The 24,314-nt window shown below is 49.7% G+C and overlaps 1 protein-coding gene across 5 annotated transcripts in view; it reads left to right on the forward strand.

Moving 5' to 3' along the window:
* Positions 1–24,314, forward strand: part of TMEM164 (transmembrane protein 164) — a 153,882-nt gene that overhangs the window by 126,945 nt on the left and 2,623 nt on the right. For all 5 annotated transcript variants that reach the window (XM_032329498.1, XM_032329500.1, XM_032329499.1 and 2 more), the window contains one exon: positions 23,495–23,595. In XM_032329498.1, the coding sequence (XP_032185389.1) occupies positions 23,495–23,595 (101 nt within the window). The remainder of the gene's footprint in view (positions 1–23,494; positions 23,596–24,314) is intronic.

Consider the following 24,314-nt stretch of genomic DNA (forward strand, 5'->3'; position numbering starts at 1 on the left):
AAATAACACTGCTGACGATGACTGACTATGTCTACCTGATAAAACCTAACAGCTCCCTCTCAGCTCCTGCTGGAGTTCTCTGCTGTGGTGGACGTAGATCACTCCTCTTTGGATGGCTCTGCTCTGAGGGCCTCCGAAGTCTCTCCCACTCCTGGCTCGCCTGCCTCACTGACCATGCCTCCACACGTTTCCATCGGGGGTTCTTTTTTCTCTGTCCCCCTGACATGTTCATTTCCCCAGAGTTCTGTTCTGGGCTTGCCTCTTGGCTCTGCTGCTCCCCAAGTAGTCACGTGTTCACACAGGTCAGCCACCAGCTGGAAGAGTCATGGCTGCCATGTTGCTATCAGCAGCCCAGACTTAATGAGATTTTAGTTTCGTGTAGTTTACTCAGCATCTCCACCTGAAAGCTCCAGAACACCTCCAACTCAGCCTGTCTGTGCTGCACTCGTTATTTTCCCCGTCAGCCCTGCTACTCTCCCTGTGGGCCTTGATAGATGGTACCACCCCATCACCCCAGCTAGAACCTGGAAATCATCCCCTACCCCTGCACCTATTTTATCCCTTCAACTGACACATACGTCTTACTCCTCTCTGGCTGCCATAACAAAATACCACCAACTGGGTAGCTTGTAAACAACATAAATTTCTTGTTCTCAGCTCCAGAGGCTGGAAAGTCCAAGATCAAGTCACCAGCATGGTTGCCTTCTTGGGAGGACCCTCTTCCTAGTTCCCAGCTGGCCCATTCTTGCCACATCCTCACATGGTGGATGCGACAAGGGAGCTCTCGGGGGTCCCTGTTATAAGGCACTAATCCCATTCGTGGGGGCTCTGCTCTCATGACCTAAGACACCTTCCAGAGGCTCCACTCCCAAAACCATCCATCTTTGGTGGTGAGGATTTCATCATATGAATGTGGAAGGACACAGACATTCAAACCAAAGCAACCTATTTGTACACTCTTTTCTTTCTGCCAGGCTCTCCACTGGCTTTTGGGATGCCCTGATCAGTGAAAACCAGATACCATCCCTTCCCTGATAGAGTTTATAATGTAGTGGGAGGAGACAGGTATGAATCGAATAATCAAATAAGTATATAGTGACAACTGAGGTAAGTACTCTGAAGGAAGGGAACGCGCTTTAATGAGGGCTAAGAATAAAACTTACACCTACTTTGGAGGTTTGGGGAGAGTTCCGTGAAGAAGTGACCTTTCATCTGAAGTCTGAAGGATACATATCACTGGGGCTTCACTAGGCAAGAGTAGGGTGGGGGGTACACCCTTATAACCTCACGAAAACACACGTATAAGGCGCTGTGTCAGGAGGGAGAGCCAAGGAGAGGTTGGATGACACGGCCTGAGGGGCAGGCAGGGGTCAGATACGGAGGGCTTTGTCAGCCATGGTCAGGGATTTGGCCTTGATTCTAAGAACTCTGGAGAGCCAGGGAAAGTTTTAAGAAGGTTCGTAACACAAGCTTGCTTTCCTGTTGATTCTTCTCCTATGTAAATCCTTTATAGAGTTCAAACTCTAAAATCCAGAAGATCATTCTGTAACAGATCACCTTCCCACCCTTTACCCATCCACGCGGTATGCCCTACAACTCCCCAGGTAGCCTCCATTTTGGGTTTTTGCATCTCCTCCCAGAGTTTCTTCTCACATATATAAGTAAATTCAAAAACTCTTTTCTTTTCCCTCCTCTGTAAGACACACATCCCAAAATAGCATACTGCACAACTGTTTTGGTGTTGTTTCTGTTTTGCCTTCACAGTATTTCTTTAGACAGCTCTTCCTGTAAGCCCATAAGAAGCTTCCTCATTCTTTTACAAAGTAGCCCATGTGTTCCATTATGTGGATGTTAAAATACAGTCTAATAGAAATAGCTATGCCTTATAGAGCACTAGGAGGTGCCAGCCATTGTTTCAAGCTCTTTGCAAACATGAACTCATTTCATCCCCACCACAGTTCTCTTACGCAGGGCTGCTGTTACATCCCTTTTACAGATGAGGAAACTGAAGCTCCACTAGTAAGGGGAAGACCAGGGATTTGAACCCACTGGTATGTCTCCGGGGTTCTTGGGGTTAAATGTAAGGCTATGACAGTACACCATAATTTATTTATTCTGTCTCCTGTTGGTAGACATTTAGGTAGTTTCAAATCTTCGGCTAATACAAATAACACTGTGCTGTGTGATCTGGTACCCACGCAAATTTGTGTGTGTGTGAGTGTCTCAAATATGATCAATCCCCCTACGTAGAATTGTTGAATCAAAAGTGAATGTGTGTTCATAATGTTGACGGGAGTTTCCAAATTCATAAAAGTCATATGAATGTAAATGCCCACCGGTAGTGGGGTAAGGGTAGCTGTTTCCATACACCCTCCCCAAAAGAGTGGATTCTCAGCATTTTTCAGTTTTTTGCCAATCTGTTGGGTTAAAATAATGATGTAGCAATTCAGACTTAATCTGAATTTCTTTCACTTTGGGTGAAGGGGAACATCTTTTTACATGTTTGAACTGGCATTCAATTTCCTCTTCTTTGAACTCCATGTTCCTCTCATGTGCTCATCGTTTCCTTGCATTGTTGGCCTTTTTAACAAAATGGAATCTTAGGAGGGGCGCCTTGGTGGCTCAGTGGGTTAAAGGGTCTGCTTTTGGCTCAGGTCATGATCCCAGGGTCCTGGGATCGAGCCCCACATTGGTCTCCCTGCTCAGGGGGGAGCCTGCTTCTTGCTCTCCCTCTGCCTCTCCCCCTGCTTGTGCTCTCTCTCTCTCTCTCTCTCTCTCAAGTAAATCAAATCTTCAAAAAAATTGAATCTTAGGAGCTCTTTATAATCTATATATTTGTTTATACTTCTGTATATTCATATGTGATATAAATATTTCTATTTCTAGATTTATATATATTTCTATATATACTTTCTATTTCTATTTCTGTATAATTGAAATATATTTCTATTTATTTGTATATGAATATTAGGAGTTCACCCTTTGTGATCTGAGCTGTGGGTATTTTTCCCCATCTTCTCAGTCGTCTTTTAATTTTACTTATGATTTCTTTGGGTAGGGTGTTTACATTTCTATGTAATTTATCTGGCTCTTACCATATAGCTTCTGAATTTGGAGTCATGGTGAGGAAATCCTTCTCTACTACCAGGCTACAAAAAATATATACCATTTTTTTCCCTTCCTGTGTTAATAGTTCATTTTTCTTTTAAAGCTTTTAATCTTTCATCCACTTGGAATTTATCCCAGTAGACAATGTGCAGTAAGGATCCGACTTTATTTCCAGATGGTTTCTCGTTTGTCCCCAAACGACTGAGCAGACAGTTGGACATGATCAGGTATGCTTTGGGGAAGAATCATTCTGGCTGCTGGGCAGAGAGATCGCCATGTTCTTCTGCTTTGACCGGCCCAGTTTTTCTCAAGTCCATCAGTCTTCCTACCCTGGGCCTGGGCCTTACTCCTCTCTCACCACATGGTCTCCCCCCACCTCCGGCCTCCCCATCTCTACCCAACAACCTGTTCCAGTAGCTTCCAAAGCTGTGCCAAAATCCCAGATAGGATCAGGCGCTTCCCTGCTCCAGAAACTTCCAGTGGCTCCCCCTTGTCCCCCCGATCACAGTGGATTTTCCAGGAGGCACAAAAGGCCCAGCATGACCTGGCCTGATCCCTTTTCCCCAGCCTCTTCTCTTTATGCTCCTCTCTTCCTTGTCCCCCACACTCAGGGGATACCAAAATCTGTAGGGTCCCCTATACTTTCATGCCTCCATGCCCTGAAGACGGCAAGACTTCTACCGGGAATGCCCTTTTCCAGCTTGGTGGCCCGGAACCCGTTCTGTCTGCAGAACTCAACCTTGGATGTTAGTTTCTCCAGGCAGGCCCTGGAGCTGTTCTGCGATTGTCCCTTTCACACTGCAGTGCAGGTGTCTGCCTGTCTGCAAGAGGACAGGAACCCTTCTTCTGTTCTTGGTCTTTTGGGGCTGAATGAATGAAGGACCCTATCACCACACACAGCACATTGTACATATCTTACAAGCTAACGTTTATTTTGCACTTTCCACCAACTAGGTACTCGGTAAGTGTTTTACTTGCCTGATCTTGATCCTATTTAATCCTTGTAAGTCCACGAGACTTATGGGGCCCATGACCTTGGATGGGAGAAAAAAAATCACATCTTCATTTGCATTAACTGCAACTGACATCCAGCGTTTCCTTCAGTGCCGAATCGTAGGCAACTGTCCGCAGGACTCGGGGTGCTGTTGTCAATGTCAATTTTCTCCCATTTTGGCTGCTGTAAGGATTTCACAAAACCGTTTGCACTTCATCATTACCTAAACATTTCAGAGCCTTAATTTTTTCAAGTATTTTGCCATTTCAGTATTACTGTTTTCTCTTCTAATCCTGTGTCTCTTATTTTGTCTCCTTACAAACTTCATCCCGCCAGGGTGCCTGCGTAGTTCAGTCGGCTAAGCATCTGCCCTGGGCTCTCAGGTCATAATCCCGGGGTCCTGGGATGGAGCCCTGCTTTGGGCTCCTTGCTCAGCAGAGAGCCTGCTTCTCCTTCTGCCGGCCGCTCCCTCTACTTGTGCTCGCTGTCTGACAAATAAAATCTTTAAACAAACAAAAAAAACAAACAACCAAAACCTTTATCCTGAGAGGGGAGGCCCCAAATAGTCCAAGGAATCCATAGCACCACAAAGGTTAGGAGCACTAGAGTTTCACCTGGTACCGGAAACCAGGCGAGCTAGCTTCACCACCACCCAGCGCTGCTTCTGCACGTTGTCGCTGGGTTCAGATGGATTGCGGGTTCGAATCCTGAGTTTGGCACTTAGGCTGGTGTCTTAAATCTCTCTGCATCTGTTTTCTCAATTGTAAAAGGAGGACAGGAACACTGCCTATCTCACAGGGGTGCCGTGAGGGTTCAATGAGCTCATATGTGTAAATACGTAGAACGATGCCTGGCACCTGGTGTTACGTACTTCTACTATTCTACCGCAGTACTGCCTCTTGTTAACCATGCATTTGTCTTCTCCACTGTGGCTCTTGAGGTCAGGATTGGTCCTTGCTTAATTCTGAAGTGACAGAGCCTTGTGCCTATGAAGTTCGTGTTTGTCAGCAGGTTTAACCTTGCTGGCGTCCCTTCGATGCCTGCTTCTCCTTCGGGCTGCGTGACACCCCTGTCTCCTGGTTCTCTCTTCTGGTGGGTGGTCTTTGGGCCCCTTTGCTCTGCCTGCCCCAGAGAGCCTGGTGTTCTCCACCCCAGATTTCACTGCAGGCTCGAGAAACACCACAGGTCCTTCAAAGGAAACTTGTCTGCAGTTAGACTACTCAGTTCCATACGCCTTCTTCCCAGCTGCTCTTTCTCCTCTTCTCTTTCCTGTATTACCAACTCCACCATTCACCCAGGGCCAAAGCCAAAAACCTGGCCAGAAACTTTCTGGATCTCTTCCTCTGCCTCAGCCCTGTCGCCAATCAGTTCAGAAGTTTCCAGATGATCCAGATTCTCAAAATGCTTGCAAATTCAGCTCTTCTTCTCTGTTTCCATCCCTCCCTGCCCAAGTCTAGGCTCTCAGCCTCTGTCGCCAGGGACTAGTTCTGTTTTCCCTCTCAGGTCCCTGCCCCTCGATTGCCCTCTACGTCTCCCCCTATCTGTCCTCCCTCCAGTGTCCAGAATGACCTATTTGATCAGATTTTGCTCCCCTGCTTAAAAATCCTGTCCAGGAGGCAGACCACACTCCTTTACATGGCATTAAAGATGGATACAGTTCTACCCTTATCTGTCTCTTTGACCTCATTTCCCATCATTGAGATTTCAACTCCCATCACTTTACCTTCCAAATGAATAAATCTGTTGCTGGGTTTGGTCCACCTGCCCCCAATCCCATGTCCATGCACACAACAGCTTGTCTGGAACCTGGCAAACTCCAAGTCCTCCTTGAACCTTAGCTCAGCGATGCTGCCCCGCCCCCTCCAGAGTTGTGTCTGACTTCCTTAAGCAGCCTGAAGCACTCTTTCCTGAACATTCTCTTTATACTTCATTTGCCTTGAGCACTGCAATGGCCTCATCAGTGTTTATGAGTGTTTTGCCACAAGGTGGCAGTAGTCTCCTCTTTTTGTCTTTTCAGGAACCAAGGCTTTACACATTAAGATCATTGTTATGTTAATTTAAATTAATAATCCTGTATAATTAAGCTGATAGTATTTATTATAGTTAAGGTGCTATGGCAGCGAGGGAAAGGGCAAAGTCTATGAGGCCCCAGGATTTCTGCCTGGGTTGTTGGGGGGAGATAGGGTACCACTAATGGACTTAGGGCCACAGAAGGAAAGGAACATGTTTTAGGAGGGAAGATTTTTTAAAAAAAGATTTTACTTATTCATTTGAGAGAGAGAGTACAGGCAGGGGAAGAGGCAGAGGGAGAATCAGACTCTCCACTGAGCAGGGAGCCTGACATGAGCCTCAAACCCATGACCCAGAGATTATGACCTGAACCAAAGGCAGACGCTTAACCATCTGAGCCACCCAGGCGCCCCAGAAGATTTTTTTTTTTAAACTTGAGTTTGACACACTTCTAGGCTATCAGGCTGAGATGTCTAGGATGCAGTTTCATGGAATATTCTGGAGGTGTTTAGGGGAGTCTGGGTTGGAGGCTGACTTCCGTGTCATGTTTCACTTATTTGTGGAGCATAACAAATAGCATGGAGGACAAGGGGTGTTAGAGAGGAGAAGGGAGTTGGGGTAAATTGGAAGGGGAGGTGAACCATGAGAGACTATGGACTCTGAAAAACAATCTGAGGGGTTTGAAGTGGCGGGGGGGTGGGAGGATGGGGTACCAGGTGGTGGGTATTATAGAGGGCACGGATTGCATGGAGCACTGGGTGTGGTGAAAAAATAATGAATACTGTTTTTCTGAAAATAAATTTGAAAAAATTAAAAAAAAAGAGAATATTAAACTCTTAAAAAAAATAAAAGGTGTTGCACACACGTACAGGGAAGTGAATGAGATGGTCTGGAGTAGCTACATCCAGTGGGGAAGAAATAGGACTTGGAGAAAAGGCCTCAGGGAACATCAGTCGGTGAATAGGAGAAAAAGGAAGAGGAATGTTAGGGGATTGCAAGAAGGAGTAGGCTTTTGTCCTGGAATCTGAGGCAGGAGAAAGGTTCATCAGGTGGTAGTGATCAGGAGCACCATGTCTGTTCAGAGAGTTCTAGTGAAGTAAGGCCGCTGGAGAAGTGGGGATGGGAGGGGAAGGGCAGGGTGTTCAGGAAGGAGGGGTCAAGGGTATTGTAGAGCCAGGGGAGCAATTTCTCTCCCCTTAGCCCAGCCTTTTCCCGGCCTTTCCTTTCCCCCTCATCCCCTTTCCTCTCTGCGCAAGGCTGGGCACATTTAGGTGCTAAGGTGAAGGCCAGTAGTGAGAGGGAGTATTTCGAAGGTACTAGGGAGGCAGGGGAGGGGAGGAGCCACAGGTGCTGGCCCCTGCTGAGAGGGAAGGGGCTGTGCAGTGGATGGAGGTGGGGCGTGGCGGGAGATGGGAGCCGGAGAGAAGTCTGGACTGTTCGCACACTGTCCAATAGAATTCTCTGCGCGGACGGAGATGGTCTAGGTCTGCTGTGCTCAGTGTGGTCGCTGCTCACTCCATGTGGTCCCGAGCAGAGGGCACAGGGCTAGTGCAGCCCAGGAACTAGGACCGAGGCATGGTTTTGCTACCATGTCCCAACAGTGTAGCTCCAGAAATTTGGTGAGTTGCGCGGAGGGGACCCTCCTGAAACAGATTTGCTTGCAGTTTTACGGCAGTGGTCTGTAGAGTGACCCTGTTTTCTCCAGGAAGGCTTAGCAGCCTGCGTGGAGGGACAGAACATCGGGTTTGAAGTATCTATCCAAGGTTGGATTGATAGTGTTGAAGATCCAGAAAGTAGGGGGTGTTTGGGGTTTGGCACAGGGTTTTGGTAACCCTGTCACTCACTTTCCTCCTTTCGGTTTTCTGACTAAGGGCGAGTCACCCACGGAACAATAACAGAACGTATGAGCTGAGCAAGGCTGCTTTGGCCCGTGAGGCTAGAGCCTGCAGCTTTGGTTTAGACACCTACTTGAGCTTTCTGTTCCGGACCCCGACCATCTGAAGTAGCCAGGTTTGTACACCGGCCTTGAACTTTTTCCCAGCCCAGGCAAAGGAACTGAGGAGCTCGAGAGGAAATTTGGACAGGCCTGGCGGCTGGCTGTTGGCTGAGACAGTTCTGAGATACGGCCCTGTTGAAGCTGGACTAACCTGCTTTTAAACCTCGGTTTTGTGGCTTATGAGCCCTGTGACCGTAGCGAAGTTCCTGAACTTCCTGGGCTTCAGTTTCTTGATCTGTAAAATAGGAATAATGCCCATCACTTTGTTCCCATTATGTAAATTTGCTCTTCATATGGTTTCTGTTTGCTAAGGTACCATGACTCTGCCTACCAGTCTCCTAAAGTGTGGTTTGAGCCGTTTCTTGGGTTCTTTTTTTTTTTTTTCTAAAGATTTTATTTATTTGGCAGGCAGAGATCACAAGTAGGCATAGAGGCAGGCAGAGAGAGAGGAGGAAACAGGGTCCCTGCCGAGCAGAGAGCCCGATGCAGGGCTCTATCCCAGGACCCTGGGATCATGACCTGAGCTGAAGGCAGAGGCTTTAACCCACTGAGCCACCCAGGCATCCCGTTTCTTAGGTTCTTGCCCTTAGTAGGCCACCCCTTGGGGATGAGCTAGCGAGCGGGTAGGGAGAAGTGTGGAGTGACAAGGATAAAGAGCAGCCTCTGCCCGACTGGGAGTTGAGGGGGCTAGTTCAAGTGATCGTCGTGCTGTTGCACATGGTATGGAAGAAAAGAGGGGGAGGACGTCCATGGGGGTGGGGGTGGGGTCGGAATCAAGGGATCAGAGGTCACCAGGAGGTGAGCGGGCTCGTGCCCAGTGGAAATGAGAGTATGGAATCTGAAACCACGGGAGGTTGTGGTCAGAGGTCTAGAACTGAGGCGGACTGGCCAGCGGTGCTCCCTGAAGCTGGTTATAGGCAGCAAGGTGGCATGAAGGTGCAGGTGTGTGGGTTAAGGAAGTAAAGGAGACCTGGAGGTTAGGGTGTTAGAAGTGCTGGGTGAGATCCCCCCAGAGCAGTACTGGCAGGAAAAGGCCTGGTGTAAAGGGGGAACTGTAAGCTCAGTGAGAGTGATCTGGGACGAGGTTGGGTAGGGCAGGACCGTGGTCACAAACTGAAGGTGAAGCTTGCAAGAAGGAGACAAGAGGAAGTATCCAGAAGCAGTAATGAGAGGGGGGATCTCCAACCCCCCTTCTCCCCGCACATGCTGGCTGCGAGCACAGGACAAGGCAGAGGAAGAGCCTTGGCTTAGAGCAGCTCGAGGGAGGAGCAGCGTCCTGGGGGAGAGCCAGGGCTCCACAGGGCGAGGAAGTACCAGGATCAGGTTTCCAGGGGTTCCAGTGGGATGGTTTGGCGGGAAGAAGGCCGCCGGAGGGGTGGAGGACCCGCTTTCGGACCCACGGGGCTGGTGGCCCAGTTTCCCACTCTCGAACTCCCTCCCCTTTTCTCCATCCCCGTGGGTAATTTCGGTTGGGTGGGTGCGGTGGTTTTATTTAGGCAGGGGTTCTTAACGTGGGGTTCATGAATAGGGAATAAGGGTTCATGAACTTGGGTGAGAAAAGTTGATACTCACCACCGCCTTGAAATCATGGTAGTAGTTCTACTCGCTGCTAGAGCTCACTAAATGCATTAGTGAAGAAACACACGAGAACTGTGTTAAAGATCTTTTCCTCCTATTTTGATGACTGTTTTCATATCACTGGCTTCTCCTGTAACACTTTGCCGTTTATGCCTTCAAAACCCTCTTCTGGGGAGGGTTTCACTAGTGTCCCATGCTGCCAGGGGGATCTGTGCCCCACTCCTGGAGGGGCTCCCAGAGGGGCCCCCCAGGATGAAGGAGCCTCCAGGCTACTTGGAAAGCCCTTTTTACTTCACTAGAGGGAGCTCTTGTTTCAAAATTGGGGAGCCAGGGACTCAGGCCTGACACAGGGTAAGAAAGGTGTTTTGAAGCACAGCAGATCAGATGTCCTTTGGGGACATTTCAGGAAACTGGGGTGTGAGAACCCCAAGGTTTACACGGGCAAGCCACATGTCTCTGGAGATAAGCTTTACACTTACCTCTTGGAGGATGAGGGTTGGGACACAGCCGGTGTGCTAGTTTCTAGGACAGGTAAAACAAGAGTACTGTGGCCAGTGAAGGCTTGAAAACTGACCCTAAGGTCATACTGACCTCAGTCTGCCTGTTTCTCCCCGCCCAGCCCATTAGCTCATCCACCTCTCTTGACTAACTAGCCTTAAGGTGCTGGGAAAGTTCTCTGTCTCTGGTTTCCCACTTCCAGTTTGCGGGCCAGGTGGAGGGCAGGGGAAAGGCTCGGTGACTTGGGCTCGGGCAGATTTTGAAGGCTCCTGCAGGGCCCATGGGGTGAGGGAACGGCTGGGGAATTTGAAAAACTGGCCAGGGGCTGAGGCTCGTGCTGGGGGATGGATTGGAGAGTTTCTAATGACCGTGGGATTTTCCCCCTGGAAGAGGAAGGAATTGGGGCTCAAGCATGCTTTGGAGAATTAAGGCAAGTACTTCCCATTGTAATTTTACCCGCTTCCAGGAGGTACTGCTTCTCAGACAGGGCCAGATTGGGGGGCCCCTCTCCTGGACTGAGGTCTCTGGGGCGGGGCCCAGACATCTGCTTTTCCTACAAGTTCTCAAGGACAGGGGTCCTCACAGGGTGCTTCGCAGACCAGCAGCAGCTGCCGCCTAACTGGGAAACTTATTAGGAATACAGATTCTCAGGTTCCTGACTCTGGGTCTCACCCCAGACCCACTGAGTCAGAAACCCTGTGGTGGTGGCTGCAAAGCTCCCTTGCATCAAGCCCTCAAGGGGTTTCTGAGGCCAGCCGAAGTCCGAGTACCACTCCCTTAAGGGATTCGGATACAGGCTGAAGCTTAGGCCTCATTGCCTCAAATGATCCAAGAGTGGCCCCCTACTTGCTGACACTAACCGCGTAACGTGTGCAAGGCGCTGTGGTGTGTTACGGGTTTCAGTACCATTTTTGTGTAGAATAGCTCCATGATCCTTTGGCTTTTCTGTGTGCTCCTGCAGGGTAGAGAGACCCTGAAATTTCCCTGCAAGTGGGGCAGTGCTGCTTAGAGGGGTTTTGATCTGCACCGCACGGATGAGCGTGGACGCGGGGACCGGGGTCTCTCGACTCCAGTGCTGAAGCTGCTAGGCCGGGCCTACCACTTGGGTACTTTGCCAGCTCAGGGTCCTCACTCCGTGGTCGGTTGTCGGAGGGCTGACTGGGATCCTCGGAGATTTGGGGGGTCTTTAAGTTGCCTAGCTAGAGGCGGCATGGCCTGAGGGGGCTCTCCAGCCCCTCAGGATAGGAGGTTACCAGATGGATCTTCCACCTGGACATCTACCTCAGGACAGCCTCTTACACGTTAAACAGACTAGAAGGCGCAGTTCATTTGGTCAAATGCCTGGATGAAGGGGAACCTGACTTAGGCCTGTGCTCAGTGGTGAGAATGGGAAATCCCATATCCGTGGTCATCTTGGGATCATCCCTGGGGGGCATAGCCTTGCAAAAGCTCAAAATGGAGGCGTCTCGTGTAGAGGGCACAAAGGTTTGGGATGGCATTGTTGTTGGGAGCTAAGTTAGTCATTCTCTTCCCTATTCCCAAGGCCTCACCTTCTCTCATGGTCCCCATCCCATCGAGTGGTACCATCGTCCACTCATTCCCCGGGCCGAGATCTGCACAGAATCATCGGCGCTTCACCCCCCTTCTCCCCCACATCCAGTCAGTGGCCAAATGCTATCAATTCGACCTCCTGATCATTTCTCAAATTTATTCCCTGTACTCTACTTTTAGTTCAGACTGGATCATGCCTGACTTGTTCGATTCCTGCCTCTAGCCTCACTCTACTTCAGTCAGCAGCCAGACCGCAAGCTCTCTGCCCCTTGCTTCAAAGTGTGGTCTGTGGGCCCGCAGCACTCGGGAGTCAGTTAAAAACGCAGACCCTAGATCTGTACCCAGGACACACTGCACCTGCCCTTTACCAAGATCTCTAGGTGATTTGTAATGTCCAAAATATCTAATGTGGCAAACAGAATTCTTCACGAACCGGGTCCCATCTCCTCTTTATCCCTCCCTCCTATATGATAGTCCAGTGATACTGAGCTGCCGAAAATTCTCGAACACGTGGGGCTGCTCACTTCATTTGTTTTGCAAATATTTATCAAACCCCTACTTTGCATCAAGCACTTGCTGGGGATAAAGCAGTGAGCCAAACAGACACATATGTTTGCTTTCTGGGAGTTTACATTCTCTTGGAAGGAGACAGTAAAGAATCAAGTGAAGTGTCTAGTAAGTCAGATGATGTTAAGTGTCAGAGAGGAAAAGCTAAAGCAGGTTAAGGAGTACAGGGACACTGAATGGCTAGGGAGGCTGAAGTTTTAAATGAGGTAGCCTCGTTTAAAGAGAAGGCGTCACTAAGAATGTGACATTTGAGTGAAGGTTTGTAAGGCAAGGGACTGAGCCATCAGATACCTAGAGGAAGAATATGCCAAGAAGAGCAAAGAAGTATACAGGCCCTGACATGGAATGTTTCTAGAATATTCCAGCAATGGCAAATAGGTCCGTGTGTCTAGAGCCATGTGAAGGAAGGGGTTATGTTGTAGGAAACAAGGCCAGAAAGGTGCTGTAGATGAGGGGCAGATTATATAGAAGGCCTCACAGACCACAAGAAGGACTTGGCAGTTTACTTTTGGGGAGATGGGCGGCCATTGGAGGGTTTTGAGCCGTGGACTCAGACGATCCCAATGAATTTTTAAAGGGGTCACCCAGTTGCTATGCTCAAATTAGACCGCAGGGGGACAGGGATGGAAGCAGGAAGACCTGTAAGTGATGTGTACAGTAACTCAGGCAGGAGAAGCTAGTGGCGGGGGTACTGACAGGAGAGCCAGAGGAGAGTCATTGGGTGCAGCCAGCAGGATTTGCTGATGGATCAGATATAGGGTATGAGAGAAGGAGGGGTCAAGGGTGACTCTTGAAGGCTATGACCTGAGTAACTTAGATGGAAGACCATTAATTGAGATCAGGAAGACTAGGAGAAGGGCTCTGTTCTTGTTCATTGGTTTGGGGAGAGGGGGATAGGGAATGGAAGTAACAAACATCCCAAAACATAGTGGCTTAAAGCACTGCTTATTATTGGATGACACCAAAGTAAAAAGCTCTTGCACACTGAAGACAACGATCAACAAAACAAAAAGGCAGCTTACTGAATGGGAGCAGAGATTTGCAAATGACATATCTGCTAAAGGGTTAGTAGCCAAGATTTATGAAGAACTTACACAGCTAACCACCAAAAGACCAAATAATCCAATTAAAAATGGGCCAAAGACCTGAATAGATATTTTTTTCCCAAAGAAGACAGCCAGATGGCCAACAGACCCATGAAGAGCTGCTCAGTATGATGCATCATCAGGGAAATGCAAGTCTCAACCACAGTGAGGTACCACCTCGCACCTGTCAGAATTCCTAGTATCAAAGACAAGAAGCAAGTATTGGCGAGGATGGGGAGAAAAGGTCACCCTCCTACACTGCCAGTGGGAATGCAGGCTGGTGCAGCCACTGTGGAAAACAGTATGGGGGTTCCTCAAGACATTAAAAATAGAAATCCTGTACAAGCCAGTAATTCCGCTACTGGTTATCTATCTGAGGAAACTGAAAACACTAATTGGAAAATATCTACACACTCTTGTTTTTATTGCAGCATTGTTGACAATAGCCAAGGTAGGGAGGTGACCCGAGTATCCATCAGTAGATGACTAGATAAAGAAGCTGTGAGATACACACACACACACACACACAGTGGAATATTACTCAGCCATAAGAAAAGGATACCTTGCAATTTGTGACAACATGGATGGACCTGAAAGGTATTTTACTAAGCCCCAAAAAAGGACAAATACCATATGATTTCATTTATATGTAGAATCTAAAAAACAACGTATATGAACAAACAAAAACAGACTCTTAAATACAGAGAGCAAACTCGTGCTTGCCAGAGGGAAGGGGCTTTGGGGGGAATGGGCAAAATTGGTGAAGAGGGATTAAGAGGTACCCCCCCAAAAAAACCAGTGATATCCTATTTTTCACAACTGTGTGGGTTGACTGGGTCATTCATTGTTATGGACCAAATGTTTGTGCCCCAGCCCCGGCAAATTCTTATGTTGAAATCCTAACTCCCAGTGTGCTTGTATTTGGACATAGAGCCTTTGGGCAGTAGTTGGGGTTCAATTAGGTCATGAGGGTGGGGCCCTCATGAATGGGAGAGCTCCCTAGCCCCTCCCACCTTGTGAGGCTATGGCAAAAAGATGGCCGTCCTCTGAATCAGGAAGTGGGCTCTCCCTAGACATGAACCTGCCTGTGCACTTGATCTTAAGAGTTTATAGCTTTCAGAACTGAAAAAAGAAACGTCTTTTGTTTAAGCCACCCAGTCTATGGTGTTTTGTTATGGCAGCCCTTGCTGACTGAGATAGTTTTCTACTGGTCTTGCCTGGGCTCGCCTGGAGCAGTCGGGATAGCTGCCCCTCTCTATCCTCATGGCCTTTCATGGCATGGGGCTCTCAGGGCAGCATTCCAAGAAGGCACACTCCTGGGTACAGGTGCTTCTCACACCTCCACTGGCAACTTTTTTGATGTAATTCCGTGGGTCAAAGCAAGTTGCATGGCTGAGCCACATGGGTCACGTGGCCTGATCAGCGTGGGAGAGGAGCACATGAGGGTGTGGATACTGGGAGGGTATGACTTACTGGGAGCCAGTACGGTAATCATCTACCATAGGAGTTAAGGTCTGAAGCTGGGTTCGAGAACGGGAGATGCCCATTTGCATATCCCAGTGCAGGTACTGAGAAAGCTGTGAGATGTGTGAGCCTGGAATTCGAGGCAGAGGTCCGGGCTGAGATGTGCATGTTGGAGTCATCAGTGCATAGATCCCCTTCAAGCCATGAGATCGGCTGAAACTGCTCAGGGATTGAAAGCGTATAGGGAAGAGAAGACCTCCAAGTTCTGTAGCCTCCATCATGTAGAGATCACAGAGAGGGGGAGGAACTGCTAGAGAGGACAGAGAAGAAGCCGGTTGTGGAGCAGGAGGAAAATGAAGGGAGAGCAGTGTCCTGGACTCCAGACGAAGAACGTTTCCAGAACAAGAGGATGTGTAAGATAAAAGCCTGAGAATTGACCGTTGGATTCAGCAGTGGACAGGTTATTTGTGACCCTGCCGTTTGGGGGGGAGTGAGCGGAGGGGGGAGGTAGGAGCAGAAGCCTAATTAGAGCAGGTTAAGAGAGAATGGGATAAGAAGAATTGTGGGCAGAAAGTATGGACAAGTATTGTCCAAAAAAAAAAAAAAAAAAGATGTGAGTGTGAATATAATCTAATATTCTAGTAGCCACACTCAGAAAGTGTTAAAGAAACTGGTGCCATTAATTTTAACATCTCTTGTATGTTATTTAACCCAGTATATCCAAAATGTTCTCATTCCAATGTAACCAGCATAACATTACTACCAGGATATTTCACATCCTTTGAAACCCAGTGTGTATTTTACACTAACGGCTCATGTCAGTTCACACTAGCTACCTCTCGAGGGCTCAGTAGCCACACGTGGCCAGTAGCCGCCATACTGGATGATCCACGTATAAAGGAATCTTTCAAGGAGTTTTGCTCTAAAGAGGGGCTGGGGACGGAAGGGGAAGCAGAGTCAGGTGTTTGCAGCGGCCGTAGTGATACTGACTGTACTGACTAGGGGATACAAAGGGGAAGGCTGGCCTTGGCTGGGGTCTTGGGCAGGACATCCATGGCAAGAGGGGTGAATGCAGAGCACATCAGTCACTGAGGCGGGTACGTAGTTAGAGGCAATCATGAGAGCTTTGAGAAAAAAAAATTTTAAAGATTGTGTTTATTTGAGAGAGAGAGACAGAGAGAGAGACAGAGAAACATGAGCGGGGGCAGTGGGAGAAGCGGACTCCCTGTTGAGCAGGGGGCCCTATGAGGGGCTCGGTCCCAGGACTCCAGGATCATGACCTGAGCCGAAGGCAGACACCTGACTGAGCCACCCAGGTGCCCCAGATTTAAGAGGTTGTTTTTTGTTTGTTTGTTTTTTTGTTTGTTTGTTTTTTGGCCTGATTCTTTTTTTTTTTTTCTCAGTGAAGTAGGAGGCAAGGTCATCATCAGAATGAGGAGGGGCTAGCCCTATGGGAGGTTTGAGAAGAGAGGAGACCATATGAAATCGTTGCCTGAGAGAGTGAATGGACAAGGGAGGTAAAGCGTGATTGCCTGGCAACACGAAGGCTGCACTTGAGGTCTGTGATCACGAATTCGAAGCGAGAACAGTCAGCGCTGTTGTTTTTCTCCAGACACATTCAGCTGTGTGGGTGCAAGCAAGGAAGAGGAACACGTTGGAATTTAACCAGGGCTGGGTTGTTGGGCTCCCCCCCCCAAGATGAGTATGATCCTGACAGGCGCTGTGAAGTGAAGGGAAGGAAGCAGGAGCCACGAGAGGCAGCAGCGAGATGGTGGGACCCACTGATACAGATTCTGGCTGCGTCAGAGTGTCGGGGTCAGGGTGAGAGTGTAAGCCTGAAAGAAGAAGTCATAGTTGAAGAAGGAATGTTTGACTTAGAGGGGGTTGCAGATCTTCACAATTCTCAGGTCTCAGGCATGAGCATGGGAGTGAGTGGCTGATGTGCTGGAGAGGACAAGGGGACTGAGGAGGGGGGGGGCGTGGCAAGGAATCGAGAGACCAGGGTCCTAGAAGGTTCATCCAGGCATGTGTGGAAATTATCAAGAAGTAGGACAGGGATGGTTTTGGAGAGAGTGCTACCAAGCCAGGTACTGACATCCTCAAGGGATACTGAGGGCCATGACGCAGATGTTTGTAGACCGCCATAAAAGGGAAGAGTAGTGGGCTGGTATGGGATGGTGGTTGTAAAGTTTCAGGGAAAGAGGGGGGCCCGTGGTCTGGGAGCAGCAGTGCAAAGTAAGAAGTTACCCACCCTACCTACATGGGCCAAAGGAGAAAAACCAGTGAGGCTGCTTTTGAAGGCCAGAGGGGAAGCAGGCTCCTCGCGGGCAGAGGTCAGGTGGGGAGAGCCACAGGATGAGGGGGACATTCAGAGACGTGAGTGAAGTATTGGGGATTTGAGTAATGATTTCTCTGTGCCTTTGCAGATCCTGTTCCCTTCCCCGGGAATTCCCTTCCTGTACACCTGAAAAAACCCTTCTTTAGCTTTGACCACCTAGCTCCTATGTCACTATTTTCCTGAAATAGCTATTGCCGAGAGTACATGGCCAGCATGTCACTAAAGCCAGGGGAGGTGTTGGTCTCTACCTCTATAGAGAAGTATGCTCCTGGTGGAATGTTCGTTAATGGTGGGAATGTTCTGCTTCTGCCTTGCCCCGTAGGGTAGCCACTACTCATGTGAGCACTTAGAAATGCAGCTGGCACAGCCGAGGAATCAAATTTCTAGTTTTATCTAATTTTAATTTCTTGAGTAAATTGTCACGTGTGGCTGGTGGGCTCATCTTGCCTTCAGTCCTGTCCTCTTGGGCAGGGGGTCCACTTTCTTCTGGCAGCGATCGGTACTTGACTGTCAGTCCACGGACTCTTCTCGTTGATCTCTCTGCTCCAAGCTCTGTCCATGCCATTCCTCTCCCAAGCTCTCCACGGGGACAACCCATAGGAATTTGGTGTCAGCGCATTCCGCGTTGAACTCTTTCCCCTAATTCAACTCAGTTACTGAAGTAAGACTTGTAGTCAGTTCTGAAGTCATACACTTGGAAGCTGCCTGGCCTGCCTCCCTAGCCATCCCAAACAGAAATCTGACCTGTACTCCCCTGTGTAAAACCTCCCAGTGGCATCTCGTCATGTTCAGGATCAAGGCCAAGTTCTGGACTATGGCGAATGCTATTCTTCATGACCTGACCCCACTCGCTGGTCTCTCCAGCTTCAGCCCTTGACATGTGTCCCCTCCCACTTTATGCTCCAGTGACACAGACCTGCTTGAGATGACATGCAGACAGTGTGCCACGTCAGGCCTCCACACCTCTTGGCAGGCTGTACCCACCACGTGGAGTACCCTTCCCACCTGCACGCTCCGACCCCAGCTCCTCCCTGTGCTGCTTCAAAACCCATCTCAGCTGTCGTCTCCAGCTACCCTTCCTCTGTGCCCCCTTACTTCCTGTGCTTACCTGCCTACACCATCTCGTGATTCACTCATTTATTTGTAAAAGATTTTATTTATTTGTTGGAGAGAGAGGGGACATGAGTGGACGGAGGGGCACGGGGAGAGGGACAAGCAGACTCCACACTTAGCACAGAGCCCGAGGTAGGGCTTGATCCCAGGACCCTGAGATCAAGACCCAAGCCAAAATCAAGAGTTGGACACATAACCCACTGGGCCACCTAGGCACTCCCCTCATTGGTCACTTGTAAGTGCCGGGCAGTTATCAGGGGCGGGGACTATCTCTGTCCCCTTGTCCCCACCGCCTAGCCATGGGATCTGGTGCCCAGTGTTGGATGAAGTGAATGGGTCGAAGGAAGCAGGACAAAGACCGGAGAACAGGATGCCAGCCTGCCCAGCCTCAACTCCTTGGTCTAAGTCCTTCCTGGGTGGGATTATAGGACAGGAGAACGGTCCCTGGGAGGCCTCTCGGGAGCTGTCTTTGCTGCCGCTGGTGGTGCAGGTGACTTCTTTCCCAGCACGTGTGATGCTTCCTTCTGGCAGAAATCGATTTCAGAAAAAGCTATTATCTTCGCTCCCCCCACCTTTAGAGATGAAATGCTTCTATCCTCCTGGGATACACGATGCTAGCAGGAAAATGTCACATTTCTTTCTTAGAGTAGAAAAAAAAAGTTTTATGTGTTTAATTTTTCCAAAAGTGCTTAAGTTTCTCTTTTCCTTTAGAAGAAAACTAGTTTTTCACTCGGATTATCCCAAGGGCCACATTCAGGTATATGGAGAAAAAAAAGGAATGATGCACGTGTGCATACCATTTGCATATATCTATGTGGGGTGGATCATTTATTCTCAGGGTGCTTGCTTGCTTTCTTCCTGGCTGGCTCTCTTTCTGGTTTCTTTTCTTTTCCTTTTTTTTTTTTTTTTAAGTTTCTGAGAAATTGAATCTTTGATTATCTGTACAATGAAAAGAACCAACAACAGTGAAAAGATAGTGGAAACCGTAGGCAAGCCCCCCTCCCCCAGTCCTTCACAGAGAAGATCACTTCTTTCTGGAGATTTTGGATGGCTGTGGTTTCTCCATGATAAAAGTAGCAGCCACCTGCTGTGTGCCAAGCAAGCTGCTCTGTTTACTTCTCTGTATCTCTTATTCTACTTGGAGGCCCTGAGAGGTGGATGTTACCTCCAGTCTTCATACAGGAAACAGTCCGAGAGGGTAATGCAACAGGATCTGCCCCAGGGACCACCCCCCCTCCCCACTGCTGTCCCCCTGCCCTGACCTCAGGCGGTGGGAGGCAGGGGATTTACACCCAGGGCTGTCCACTTCCAAGCCCTTTGTTTTCACCTCTTCAGCTCTATTTTCCATCCCTGGCATGTTGTTTGGTGTTCTGCCTTCAACATCTGCCACTACCAGCCAGGGACTTTTCCCCACGCGCATGGTTTGGTTGTCATTTGAATGGTAGTTGCACGACACCAAGGAGCCAGAGTTCACCTTATCTCCTCACTTGGTTTGTTTCCAGGTCCTCAGTGTTACAGGTGGCGCAGGTGTAAATATCTTTGTGCAAATAAGGGTGGTCTGTTGGGTTCTTTAGGTATTTGACGGAAGTCCTCGAAGTAGGATTGCCAGGCCAAAGGGTTGTATAGAGTTTAATGATTTTTCCGGAAGGGTTCTGCCATTTGATCGCTCACACCGGGCTGAATTTTGGAGTGCCTGCTCTGTACCAGGTACTGGAGGTAAAGGGGGGATTCCGAAACAGCCCCTCATTCATGGAACTGACAATCTGGTGTGGGGCGGATGGGGTAACCCAAAGTGGTTGTAGGAAAGTGGGGGTTGGGGCAAGGGGCAGTGAAAACGTGGACCCCTGGCTGTGTCTGAGTGTGCCTCTCCCCCATAGCGTGTGGCAGGGCCTGCGGGGCAGGGAGGAGCATGATGAGGAAAAGGGCTTCATCCCGGCTTTCCCCAGGTCGGTGGCTGAGCTACCTCGAGGCTGAGGACTTCCTGGCTGCCCGCCCCTGTCCTTTTCCTCCAGGGGCCCCGTGGCCCACGGGACCGGTCACTGCTGCCCAGCTGCCACTAGGGGGAGCCAAGCAGAGGATGGAGGGAAATAGGTCCAGCCTTGAGAGGCACCTGCGGGTCCTCCAGGTCCGCTCGTCCCCTTAACACCCCAGAAGCCAGGGGGACAACAGGGTGCCTGATTCCCATTCATTCAGCAAACAGGAAGGTGCACAAAGTTTCAGTGCGCAGCCCAGTGCCTTTTTGCAAGCCAAGCGCTGTTCTAGATGCTAGGGGCACAGAAACGAATCCAGCAAGGGCCCCCTCCCCGTGGAGCTCTGGTCCAGAGAGGAAAACAGACTTGGAAAGAGACCTTATGAATTGGTGTGGTGGTGGTCTGGACAAGTGGCAACAGGGGCACTGAGCAGTGAGTGGCCTGGCAGCGTCTGAGAGCCCAGCGCTCTGCTCTTACTTTGGCGGTGGCACCACAAATCTCCTGGCCTTTGGTGTCTCCATCTCTAACCTGGAAGAATGAGTTTGATGCCCTCCAAGGGCCTTGTGACTTACAGATGCTGTGAGCCTGGCTCATGTGCCCATAATCAGCCCGAGCTTTTCCCCCAGAAGACCTACCTGGCTTCAGTCCCCCCACCTCACTCCTTCCTGCCACACCCTACCCTACCCTACCCCACCCTGCCCCTGTGCTGTTCCTTGGTGTTCTGCCTCTGGCCTTCCTCTCCCAGTCCACGTGTGCCCTTGTGTCTTTAGTAGCTAGTGGGTGCTGCTGACACCTACATCTGGATGTTCAGCCCCATCTTCTCCAGTGAGTGTGTGACGTGACTTAAATTAAGTCATCTCCTCTGCCCAACAACCTTATGAAGTGGGCAGTGGCATGCCATTTTATAGATGAGTGAAACTGACCGAGACGTGCCCACTCGGATATTCTGCAGATGCCTTGATTTCAATATGTCTGAAATTGGCTTCATCGTCTCCCTGCCTTCTGCCTCCTCTTGCCTTCCCCTTTCTTCTCCATCACAATCAATGGTACCATCCACCCAACGAGGCCCAAGCTAGAGACCTTTCTAGATCTGTCCGTCCTCATCCTTGCTCCCCAGCATCCATGACTCACATCCGCTGAGATCTCCTTCGACTTCTCTCCAGCCCTGCCTCCATGAACTTCGAGGGCCGTCTGTCCCTTTCCCTCTTTGGGTTCCTGCCGCAGCCTCCTTATCCGTCTCGCTGCCTCGATGTTCTCTGCTCCAGTCCTTCCCCTGCACCAGCCAGCGGGACCTTTGTCAAGCACATGTCTGATCACATCACTTTCCTGCTCCTTCCTGTGGCTTGGCAGCAGAGCTCCAAGCTCACCATCCATGTGCTGAAATCCATCCAAGAAGACATGTTTTGTTTGGTCCATTGAGCATTCTTAAAACATTCTGAATTATTTGCCAACATTAAAAAATCAGGAAATTCCACACACAGGTTCGTATTTCTGGCTCTTCTTGCAAAACTGAAAAAACTGGCAACTCTGGGAACATGTTCCAGTGGGGCAGTGGTTGGATGGAGCCGAGTGGTGGTTGCCATCTTTAGAAGGGGCACGCACAGGCTTTCTTCTCCCAGTTACCTACCTGAGCCTTGTGGCATCGGGGCTCATGACCCTGCAGGTATGGGCTGAAGCCCAAGCCAGCCCTCAACCAACATCCGAGTCTTACTCCTGCTCACCACCCCGCCACACCCTCCACTGCGGCCCCAACTCTTACCCATAGTTCTCTGAATTGCCTTACACCCAGGGCTCATGTCTGCATGTCTGTCTTTGTGCAAGCTTCTGGCTCTAGAATGCCTGGGCCCCTGGTTAAGTCCCATTGGTCCTTTGGGATTGCTCTGTGCCCCGTCTACTGAGAAGCAGTCCTTGTTCCTACGTCTTCCTCCCCCTCCTCTGCCTCCAATTGAGTTCTGTCCTCCCTTGGTAATGGGGCACAGAACACAGGCATCCCGCCATTGTACTGGGTTCTAATTGTTGATTGGCATGTCTGCCTCCCCCTGCAGTCTAGGAGTCTGGAATTATAGGGAGCCTGTCTTCTTTATCTTCCTATACCTCAGAGGCTAGCACGGAGCTTGGAAACGTAATAGGTGCCTGATAACTGGTGAATGAATGGGTGAATCAGTGAAAGATTGACTTGGGAAGATACTACTCCAGGGTGTAATGTTGCCGCCTACTTGCTTGGGATGGAGGGTTCCAGCTTCCTTTCATTCTGGAGCACCCCCATCTCCAAGCCTTCCATTCCGAGTGACACCCCACAGCATCCTATAAGCCATACTCCAGCTCTGCCAGCTCTGGAATGCATCCAAGCCTCCCGGGAGGCTCATTCCTGGGGAGGCTAGAGGGAAAATATATCATTCTTGCTGTTACGGGGTGGGGGAAGGAGTTGGGTAACAGTTGGGAGGTGACACAGCCGTTGGATACAGCGCATTCTGTCGTTGTTGGAAGTGTGATCATGGTAGCACCTCACACCCGTGGAACACTCACATGGTACCCAAATCTAGACCACGAGCATCCGGTAGCTTATTCCCTTTATTCCTTGCCACAGTGCTAAGGAGTGGGTAGGACTGGTATCCTCATTCTACAGGCAGGAAAACTGAGATTTAGGGAGTTTCCACAACTTTTCCAGGGCCACATAGCCCAGACGTGGTAGAATCTAGATTTGAGCCCAAATCCGTGGGCCATGAAAGTGGCCCCTTCCAACCACCATGCCGCCACACTTCCTCAAAGAGCTCTTTCTTTAGAAACGTGAGGGAAGGATGAAAGTCAGTGTGAAAGGGAAGGATGTGCGATTATATATACAGTTAGACTCCAATTAGTAATTAAAAAGGAAAAAAAAGCAAACCAACTCCTGAGGCATAGGGCAGTCCTGCCAGCTTGCACACCCACAAGCCTGCAGCGCCGCATGTGGGGAGTAGAGGGCCCGGGATGTGTTGCTCTACATTTTCCCCATCTCATTAGCACTCCTGTAACATTTTCTAAATTTCCTCTAACGATCATGCATTCCTTTCATCATCCAAAAAAAAAAAAAAATCCTCCCTTCATAACGGCCCCGGCATGTCAGCGGGCCCATCTTCTAAGTAGTGACAGGGGGCAGTTGGCCAGCGGTGGCTGCGGCCTCAGCATCTGTAACCTTGAGGAGCAAAGGAGAAGTGAGTCTCACCGTGTCCCCTTTTCCTCCAGGTGCTTACACCCCAGAGCCCCTCAGCAGTTTCCGGTGGGCCCTTCTCTCAACTGGCCTCATGTTCTTTTACCACTTCAGCATCTTACAGATCCTGGGCCTGGTAAGTTTGGTTTGGTCCCCTCTGATTCCCCTCTGTGCGGAGTTCTCCATAAATCTTCATAATCCTGGTTGGCGCTAGTGTATCGTTTTGTTTCGAAAATACAAGATGCCAAAGGCCAGGATGTCAGATTGTTGTGTCTGGGTTGCTGATTTATGCACCATGGCCTGGGCCTCTCCAAAGGGTTTTCGGAAATCTACAGTATTGACCGTTTCTTTCATTCCTGGGGAGGCAAAGATGCCCTTCGGGTTGCAAACAGCGAGCTGCGGCTGGAAAGTGGTTTGTTACATACCCCTTGGGGGGTGAAGGCAGGACCTCCACCTTGGCCTGGGCCTGGAGAGGAGGTTTCCAACCTTAGGTCCATTCTGGGCGGACTTCCAGGCCCTGAGCTGTGTGGCCAGTGGAAGTGCCGTGTCGGGGTGACTCCCATGGTATTCTGGGGTGTTCAGACCCGCCCGGAGCGTGGATGAAGGCTGGACTCAGTAGTTGAGTTATCCAGAGCCCAACATTGCTGAGTGCATGGTTGTCTATATTGGTGCCAAAGTGAAGGAGGAAGAACTCGGGCCTGTGGGGGGTCAGGAGACCCAGTTCAAGTCCCGGCTCTGCCACCATTCTGGGTGAGTCACCTCCCCGTCGAGGGCAGCGAGCTGGCCCCCCTTTGAGACATGGAACCAAACCGCCAGCCTCCCCAAGAGGTGGTGAGGACGTGTCTCTAACGTGAA

This window comes from Mustela erminea, chromosome X, assembly GCF_009829155.1.
Source record: "Mustela erminea isolate mMusErm1 chromosome X, mMusErm1.Pri, whole genome shotgun sequence".
Classification (NCBI taxonomy): Eukaryota; Metazoa; Chordata; class Mammalia; order Carnivora; family Mustelidae; genus Mustela; species Mustela erminea.